Source organism: Dendropsophus ebraccatus, chromosome 5, assembly GCF_027789765.1.
Source record: "Dendropsophus ebraccatus isolate aDenEbr1 chromosome 5, aDenEbr1.pat, whole genome shotgun sequence".
Taxonomy (NCBI): domain Eukaryota; kingdom Metazoa; phylum Chordata; class Amphibia; order Anura; family Hylidae; genus Dendropsophus; species Dendropsophus ebraccatus.
In genome coordinates, this window is record NC_091458.1 from 10889567 (window position 1) to 10899096 (window position 9530).

Below are 9530 nucleotides of genomic sequence, written 5' to 3' on the forward strand. Positions count from 1 at the left end.
CAGGGGAGCGGCGAACGGCGGGGCCCTGCAGGGGTCGCCACGGAGGGGTAAGTAGATTACCCATCCATGGCGCTCCCCCCTGACAGGCTGGTGGCCGGAGCCCTGTGCGACCGCATTGGTCGCACATAACAACGGCCGGCCTGCTCGGGGGGGGGGGGCCCTTTAACCAGTGGGCCCAGTGCACGTGCACCATGTGCCCTCTGGTTGAAGCGGCCCTGGTACAGAGGAGATGATGGGCTAGAGAGGAGATGGAGAGAGATGATGATGTGGGTAAAGAGGAGATGATGGGGGTACAGAGGAGGTGGAGGGGGAGAGAGGAGATGATGGGGGTACAGAGTAGATGATGGGGTAGAGAGGAGATGGAGAGAGATGATGATGGGGGTACAGAGGAGATGATGGGGGTAGAGGGGAGATGGAGAGAGATGATGATTGGGGGTACAGAGGAGATGATGGGGTAGAGAGGAGATGGAGAGAGATGATGATGGGGGTAAAGAGGAGATGATGGGGGTAAAGAGGGGGTAGAGAAGAGGTGGAGGGGGTGGATTTGGAGTGGGGGGAGGGGGATGTCCTATTACTGAGAGAGGTCTGGCCAGCTTCCGGTAAGGGAACCAGGTCAGCGAGGAGGTAGTGGTGCATGGGGCTACCCTGCCGGAGGCTCCTGCAGCAGTGGATTGTGGACCAGCAGATGTGGCACCACACTTCCACCGGCAGCAGCAGCATCAGCCGTAGGACGTGGGGGGCCCCATCTCCCGGTCCACAATCCACTGCTTAAATGGGGAGAAGCGGCGGCAGCAGGTAGGCATGGCGGGCGCCCCATCCCCCAGTCCACAATACACTGCAGGAGCCGCAGGCGGGGTAGCCTCGCACACCACAACCCCCTTAGCCACTGACTTTCTTTGTGGCCATGCTGGTTCAGCGGCCGCCTGCAGGGAAATCAGCCTGCCGCTGCCGCCTCTCCTATCCGCCTGTGCAGGCCGACTCAGACAGCCTGCCCAGGACTCCCCAGGCTGCCGCATATCCTCCTTGAGCCCCCAATCCTTCGACTTCATCCTTCCCCTAGCAGCCTCACTAAGTCCCGTACCCCACAGAACACTGCTGAGCTGCTGCTGGGGGAAGGATGTGAAGGCAGCGGCAGTGATAGGTGCTGGGACACTGCTGTGTGATAGCAGTGTCCCGGCACCCAAAACAAAAGTAATTTCCCCCACCTCCCCACGTACCCCCTCAACCTGCGGCGCGTACCCCCAGGTTGAGAAGCCCTTATTTAATCAGCAGGTCATAAATCTTGGAGTCCCTGCTGTGTGCCGATGTCGGGCACAGACCGGGACCCTGCGCCTCACCAGACTGTGAGCTGCGCCACACCAGTGAGGCGCGCCTCGCAGTTTGAGAAGCGCTGCTCTAAAGCGTACCACTCGTCCATGGCCTAAATTTAATTTTTGCCACAGGTAAGTTATGTTTTCATGCCAACATGGAAAGTCACACTGGTTTGACTCCGTCATCTACTAGATATGAGGGACTATACTCCATAATCGGTTTCGAACATTGGCATTAGAATGCTGCGGTCTGGCTGCTCCGTGGAAACAGCCCAAGTCCCACCAGGAAAACAGGGATATCGCCTAGATCATAGGCTGTATCCCTGTTTTCCAGGCAGAACTCGGGTTTTCTCCACCTTCTCCACAGAACAGCCAGACAGCAACATTCTAATGACGATGTTTGAACTCAATTATCAAGTATACTCGCATTATCAAGACATACACTGCATAATTAGTGGAGGGCAGACTTTCCATGTCGGCATCACTTGCCGATGTGGAAAGTCATACTGGCCTGACAGTTGAGCAGTGTGAAAATTGGTATTTTTACTTTTCACCCACTGCAGCACATTTAGTCTAGGAAAATAAATTAGAAATACTCATGCACCCTACACCCCTAAACATATTTTTGGGTGGTGTGGTTTTGGGGTATTTCTCTATCTTATTTTCTTGACAATGTCTGCAACTGTCAGCCAATGCCGTGCATATCTCCTAATTTACACCTCAAATACACATGGCGCTCACTTTGGCTTCCGAGCGCCATTGTATTTTCAGGCTTATGATTATGGTCACATTTATTTATTTATTTTTATTATAGAAGGGACATACACAGAATAATTAGGGTATGTTCACACTGAGCAAAATCAGCAGAATCCCGTGGCGGAGTCCCACCTATTTCAGTGTGTTTATGGTAGGGCTTGCGTGCCTCCGCTCTCCGCTCTTAGAACTGACTTTTTAATTCAATTAGCGGAGAGTGGAGGCGTGCGAGCCCTACCATAAACACAGTGGTTTACGCTGAGGCAGGCGGGATTCTCTGCTGCGGAATTCCGCCAATTTTGCTCAGTGTGAACGCACCCTTAAGGCGGAATTTCAGACGGAACTCTCCGCGTGGTATTCCACCAGACTCCGTGTGATACTATGTACTGTAGGTCTATGAGAGGGCATGCACCTGCCTCCTTTCATCATTCTTTAAGAGAAAGAATGAACATGTTAATTATTTCTCGTGGAGAGCGTCGGAAAGGAGGCGGCCTTGCACCCTCTCATCGACCTATATAGTATCACACTGAGTCTGTTGGAATTACTTCCGAAATTCTGCCAGTTTTACTCATTGTGAACATACCCTTAGTGGAGGGCAGACTTTCCATGTCTGCATGAAATACCGATGTGGAAAGTCATTCTTGCCTAACCGTTGAGCAGTGTGAAAATTGGTATTTCTACTTTTCACCCACTGCAGCACATTCAGTCCAGGAAAATAAATTTTAGAAATGCTCATGCACCCTAAACCCCTTAATACATTTTTTGGGTGGTGTATTTTTGTAATGGGGTCCTTTTTGAGCGTTTCTCTATTTATTTTCCTGAAAATGTCTGCAACTGTCAGCCAACTATGTGCATGTATAATTTATTTTTTTAACTTTTATCCCTACCTATGAGCCTGTCACCAGTGAGGTTCTAATAGCAGGAGGGCTCAAAAGGGCTTTCAGGCCTAAAAAGGGCACTCTGTCCTTTTGGAGGCTTGTCCTGCGCCCACATGGCAATTTATTTACATACCTATATGCTTGTCACCAGTGGGGTCCATATATGCATTACATCCCTTGTTACATTTTTTGTGGGGTGAATTTCACATAATTGGGTCACTTGTGGGGGGGTACCCACTGTACTGGCCTAGTGGCTCTGTAAACTGAACATGGCTTGTGTCATCCCTTGCTGCCTGAAAAGGGAACTTAATCCTTTTGGAGGCTTGTCCTGCACCACACTCGGGGGAAATTGCTCTACTCATATTTTTTTTTTTCATTTTTACTTTTAACCCCTTGTGAAAAATTTAAATTAACACCAATATTTTAGTTTAAAAATTTAAATTTTTAATTTTCACAGAACAGTGTTCCACCTATGTGCCTGTTACAAAGTGGGGTCCATATGCCCATACCCCTTGTTAGATTCCTTGAGGGGTGTAGTTTCCATAATAGGTTCACTTGTGGGGGGTTTCTACTGTTTTGGCAGCACAGGGACTTTGTGAACCTGACATGGCCTTCGTCCTTAATTCTGGCCAAATACAGCTTCCAAATTCTAAATTGCGCTCCTTCCCTTTGGAGGCTTTCCGTGTACCCCCATGGCACTTTGTGTCCACATGTGGGGTATTCCTGTAATCGGGGTAAATTGCTCTATATGATGAGTAATTTATTTTTTTCTTTTAACCCCTTGTGAACATCAAAAATTCAAAATTACACCAACATTTATGTGTAAAAAAATAGAATTTTCATTTTCACGCCACATTGTTTCACATTTATGCCTGTCACCAGTGGAGTCCATATTCTCACTATACCCCTTGTTAGATTCCTTGAGGGGTGTAGCTTCCATAATGGGGTCACTTGTGGGGGGTTCTTCTGTTTTGGCAGCACAGGGACTTTGTGAACCCGACATGGCCTTCGTCCTTCATTCTGGCCAAATCCAGCTTCCAAATTCAAAATTGCGCTCCTTCCCTTTGGAGGCTTTCCGTGCACCCCCATGGCACTTTATGTCCACATGTGGGGTAGTCCCTATAATCGGGGTAAATTGCTCTACATGATTAGTGTTTTATTTTTTCTTTTAACCCCTTGCTAACATGAAAAATTCAAAGTTACAACAACATTTTAGTGTAGAAAATTAAAAATTTTCACGGCACATTGTTCCTCCTTTTGTGTCCTTCACCAGTGCGGTCTATATGCTCGCTACACATCTTTTTTCAATCTTTGAGGGGTGTAGTTTCCTAAATGGTGTCCACTTAGGGGTGTTTGTTATGTTTTGGCACCCAAGAGCCTCTGCCAACCTTGATTGGTACTTTGAAAATTGGCCAATTGTAATAGAGGCTTCAAAATTCACTAGGCGCACCTTTGTATCTGAGGCTTGTCGTTGAGTCAAACAGCGCAACAGGGCCACATATCATATAAAAATTGTGGTGCATTTCTCTGAAAATAGGTTTACTTTTATGAGAGATATTGGATCACAATATAATTTCTGCAAAGAAAATTGAAATTTAAAATTTTTTTTTACACACGCAGCTTTTATTTCTGTGACTCACCTAAAGGGTTAAAAAACTTTCTGGATGTGCTTTTGCACACTTTGGGAGGTGCAGTTTCTGAAATGGGGTGTTTTGCGGGGCATCATAACATACAGTCCCCTTAAATACACTTCAAATGCGAAGTGGTCCCTTGAAAAATCTGATTTTGAAATAAAATGCTGCCAAACTTTGAAGCTTTCTATTGTCTAAAAAATTGAAAGCAAATTTAATAAATGCTACCATCATAAAGTAGACATTTTGCTAATGCTATTTATTATATAATTTATGTGGCATAACCATTTTCCTTACAAGCAGAAAATTTCAAATTTAGAAAAATGCAATTTTTCACATTATTTAGTCTTTTTTTTTCATAGAGATTCGTTATGCGTATTGACTCCAATTTACCAGAAAAATAAAGTGTAACATGTCACGGGCAAACAATCTCAGAATCAGTCGGATAGGTAAAAGCATCCCGAAGTTATTAATGGATAAAGTGACACATGTCATATTCCTGAAATTTGCTCCGGTCCTTAAGGGCATTTTGGGCTCCGTCCTTAAGGGCTTAAAGGGGTAGTGCGGCCCTAAAAAATTATTCACAGAATAACGCACATTCAGCGATTCGGCCGGTCGGCCGAAGATGACGTTTGGCACAAGATGGAGGACATGCACGACACGGATCAGGTAATGTATAATGCACCAACACTTCCGGGTACATGGGCGGGGGTGGTGGGAGACGGGAAGGGGCGATTCACAGACATAACATACATTACAAAGTTGTATAACTTTGTAATGTGCGTTATTCTGTGAACAATTTTTTAGCGCCGCACTACCCCTTTAAATGACTGCCACTATGGGATCTCATACCAGCTATTAGCTCCAGGGTCTACTATACATAGCAGGCGACCCCTGTTGTTTATGGAGCGGGCTCAGCTCATGAGCCTGCTCCATTAACTCCCTCACATCAGCTGACATATATATCCATATGGCTTACGTAATGGGGATAAAATAAGAGGCCAATTAATAAAAAGGGGACTGATGTTGTGTTGAGTTAATGTTGAGTTTTTTGATAGTTTCCTGTAAAGTATGAGGTGATTACCAATTTTATTATCATTGGTTCCAAATTTTTATTGGTTTTAAATCTGCTGCCGTATCTCATTGTAGAGATTTACTGAGTAAAAGAGAGCAGATTCCATCTGTGAAATGTTTCAGCTCCTTATATTTGACCTTTCTCTTCCTATTCTCTACAGATGTCCAGAACCGTCACAAGAAACATTTATATGGAAAAACTGAGAAACTTATAGAGAACAAACCTCCAAGATGTAACCAGGAAGAGGAAAGCTTCCCATTGTGTACACGTTATGTGAACCTCATCATCGTCTCCTCGGATCAGTTTAGGGAACGTTCTGGAAATGAGCTCATAGAGACCGGGGTAAAACATGAGGAATATTTAAAGAAAGCCCAAAATAACTTACAGCGCATTTCCCCCAACAAGATGTTCCGCTGGTGTCACCGATCCAGACTTGTGCCACATATAGTAATGGTGAGCGGAGTGCCGGGTGTAGGGAAGACCACGCTGATGCAGAAGTTTGTCTATGACTGGGTGAGGGGTGATCTCTATCAAAGATTCTCTTTTGTCTTCTTCTTCAAATTCCGGGAGCTGAACAGCCTGGATGAGGTTAGTCTGGAGACCATGATCCTCCAACAATACCCGTATCTGGAGCCGCAGATTGAGAACATCTTACAAGATCCAGAGAAACTTCTCTTCATATTTGATGGATTAGATGAAAGCAATCACACAATGGATTTCACATCCGGTCACTTGTTCTCTATTCCTAGAGAGCGCGGACATTGGGGTCAGATTGTGGATAGTTTGGTGGGAAAGTCTCTTCTTAATGGTTGTTCTGTTCTAATGACCAGTCGCCCCACCAGACTGGCATCAATAGATTGTGATGTTTTCCAGCGAATAGTAGAGATCATCGGGTTTTTTCCAGAAGAACGACAGACGTACTTTGAGAATTTCTTCTCTGACCCTGAACTGGCAGAAAAGGCTTTTACTTATGTGAAGCAGAATGACACATTGTACACGTTCTGTTACCTCCCGTCCTACTGCTGGATTATCTGTACAGTGTTATCCAGGAGCTTCCAGACAACAAGTAGTGATCAGCCGCCATCATTATTACCCAAAACAGTCACCCAGCTCTTTGCCATATTTGTCGCCAACATCCTGACCAATCACAGCCTGGAGAAAAGTGACGCTCAGAAGGTCCTGCAGTCCATCGGATGGATGGCAGAACATGGAGTCATGAATCACAGGATTATTTTCGATGAACGAGATCTGGATTCTTTCCATGTGGACAATAAGTCAAAGCTCTTATCAAGTTTTCTGATGGAGTCGGAGGAACCTGTGACCTATTCCTTCTTACATCTCACTGTTCAGGAATTCTTCTCTGCCTTGGTGCATTATGCTGATTATTCTCCTAAGAAGTTACAAGAATCACTAAATAGAGCCCAATCCTATCCTGATGGACGTGGTGAGATGTTTCTCCGTTTCCTGTGTGGTCTATCAGACGCCTCCACCAGGTCAATACTAACTGGATACCTGCACACACAGGCAGCTCAGGCCTCCAGACATGTCATCACTTGGTTCAACCACTTTGTTCCAGAAGAACAGAGGCTGGGGGAAAAAGAAGACAAGAAGCGACTTCTCAGGATATTCTACTGTCTGTATGAATCCCGGAATAAACCTCTAGTGCTGGAATCTTTACAATCATGCAGAAGATTGGACTTTTTTGGTGTTAACTTGTCGGCTCTAGACTGCACAGTGTTATCATTTATCATGGAGGTCTGCACAAATATAGAAGAACTCCAACTATCTGACTGTTCATTAGACCCTGAAGGATTAGAGAGACTTGCACCAGCTTTACATAACCTGCAGGAACTGAGGTAAGTGACTAATTCTATGTTATATTTCTGTGATATTAATGTTCTAACAAATATCTGATACATTTATTGTCCTTATACTTCTATAATGGAGTAGATGGGGTCAGATTCTTATGGTAATTTTAGTGAGGAGAGGGCTGAGTAGTAGACTGAGAATCTAGGTTTCCCTCACCTCAATATCTCATAAAAATACCACCACCTATACTTATCAGGCAATAGGGGCTTATTATAGATATCTCACTATCCCAACGCCAAACTAGCCTCCCTATAATACAATAGTAATGTTCTCTATTTAGAAGTTCTTTTGTAAAGTGGTAAAGTAAAGATGATTTATATAACGAAGGAAGTATAGATTATTTATATGTCAGTTTACTTATCCCACACAGTGAACGCCGTAAAAGAAGAAAAATACTCAGATCCAGAATTGATGATTATTAGTTATTTCATCTCCTAAAATGTGAAATAAAATGTTATTAAAAAGTTGTATGTACTCAAAACCAATAAAAACTACAGCTCATCGTTTCTCCAACATGAGCCCTAACACATAGTAAAAAACAGTACAGGAGCACTATGAGATATGAAGAGTGTATATTGCTGATACTTATGCGTGATCTTGATAGTTATAAGAGAAACAGATCACTGATCTCAAGGAGACAAGTCAAAGATATCACTGCTGGGTAAAGTGCTCAATGCAGTGAAATTCTAGGTGCATTGCTCCCTGGGAAACATGAATGTGCAAAAAAAGATCCCATGGAGCCTCATGTACGAGTCTCAAAACACAGGACTAGCCAGATATCCCTCCGCTAAGGACCCAGCCAAGGAGTGGCTTCTTTAGGGAAACCACCATATTAGGTGGCCCTATAAGTCAATGTAATGACAAGGGAAAAACCAAGACCAGGTATCCATCCACAGACAGCTGTTTCGGGGTGTTGCCTCTCATAAGTGGAGCAGGATTCTGGCTAGGTGGGAGCAATGCCTAGTAGAGCCATAAGAGAAACAGATGACTGATCTCAGGGACACCAGCCAAAGATATCACTCAATGCAGTGAAATCCTAGGTGCATTGCTCCCTGGGAAACATGAATATGCAAAAAAATCCCATGGAGCCTCATTTAAAAGTCTCGAAACACAGGACTAGCCAGATATCCTTCCAAGAAGGAGGCAGCCAAGGGGTGGCTCATGTAGGGAAACCACCAAAACCACCATATTAAGTGGCCCTATAAGTTAATGTAATGACAAGGGAATAACCAAGACCAGGTATCCATCCACATACAGCTGTTTCGGGGTGTTGCCTCTCATAAGTGGAGCAGGATTCTGGCTAGGTGGGAGCAATGCCTAGTAGAGCCTTGGTTTTTCCCTTATCATTACATTGACTTATAGGGCCACTTAATTTGGTGTTTTTGGTGGTTTCCTTTCAGGAGCCACCCATTGGCTGCGCCCTTCCTGGAGGGATATGTAGCTAGTCCTGTGTTTCAAGACTCTTAAATGAGGCTCCATGGGATCTTTTTTGGCATGATCTTGATAGCGGAAGAGAATAGAAAAATAAATGAATGGTACAGTGTTAGCATACTAACAAAGTCATGATACAATCCGGAAAAAAAACCAACTCATGATACAATCCCGACTACAAGCCCTGTGGGGATGTATGTGGTTACAGGGGGATAGATTACTACACACACAAATGCATCGCTACACAATGTTACAATCCTGTGTAGTTATGGTAAATTAACTCTCTCGCGGTCCTGAAGGGGGTTAAGGATGTAACTGTTACTTCCAATCTTGATCATGTGGGAATCGGCTACTGTGATGGCTATCCAAGCACTAGGTGCGGGATTCAGCCCTGGCCAGTGGTGACTCACTGCTCATGCAGTCAATTCAGTTGGAGATTTAAAATCTGTATCCTGAATGCTACGCTGTTAGTAATGTCACTTCTGTAGCCAGAAAGGGTCTTACGTCCTCCTACGTGTTTCAGGCATTGCGTTCTTCTTCATCAGGGAGTCTGATGCCTCCTTGGTAGCATTCCTTATCTGGG

General features: G+C 44.6%; 1 protein-coding gene across 1 annotated transcript; it reads left to right on the forward strand.

The window, feature by feature from the left end:
* The first annotated feature begins 634 nt into the window (after nucleotides 1–634).
* On the forward strand, nucleotides 635–8983 carry LOC138794022 (NACHT, LRR and PYD domains-containing protein 1 homolog). The gene is made up of 3 exons (XM_069972788.1): nucleotides 635–725; nucleotides 5808–7503; nucleotides 8917–8983. Exons 1-3 carry the CDS (start codon nucleotides 635–637, stop codon nucleotides 8981–8983), a joined length of 1854 nt encoding a protein of 617 aa, XP_069828889.1.
* Nucleotides 8984–9530: the final 547 nt, after the last annotated feature.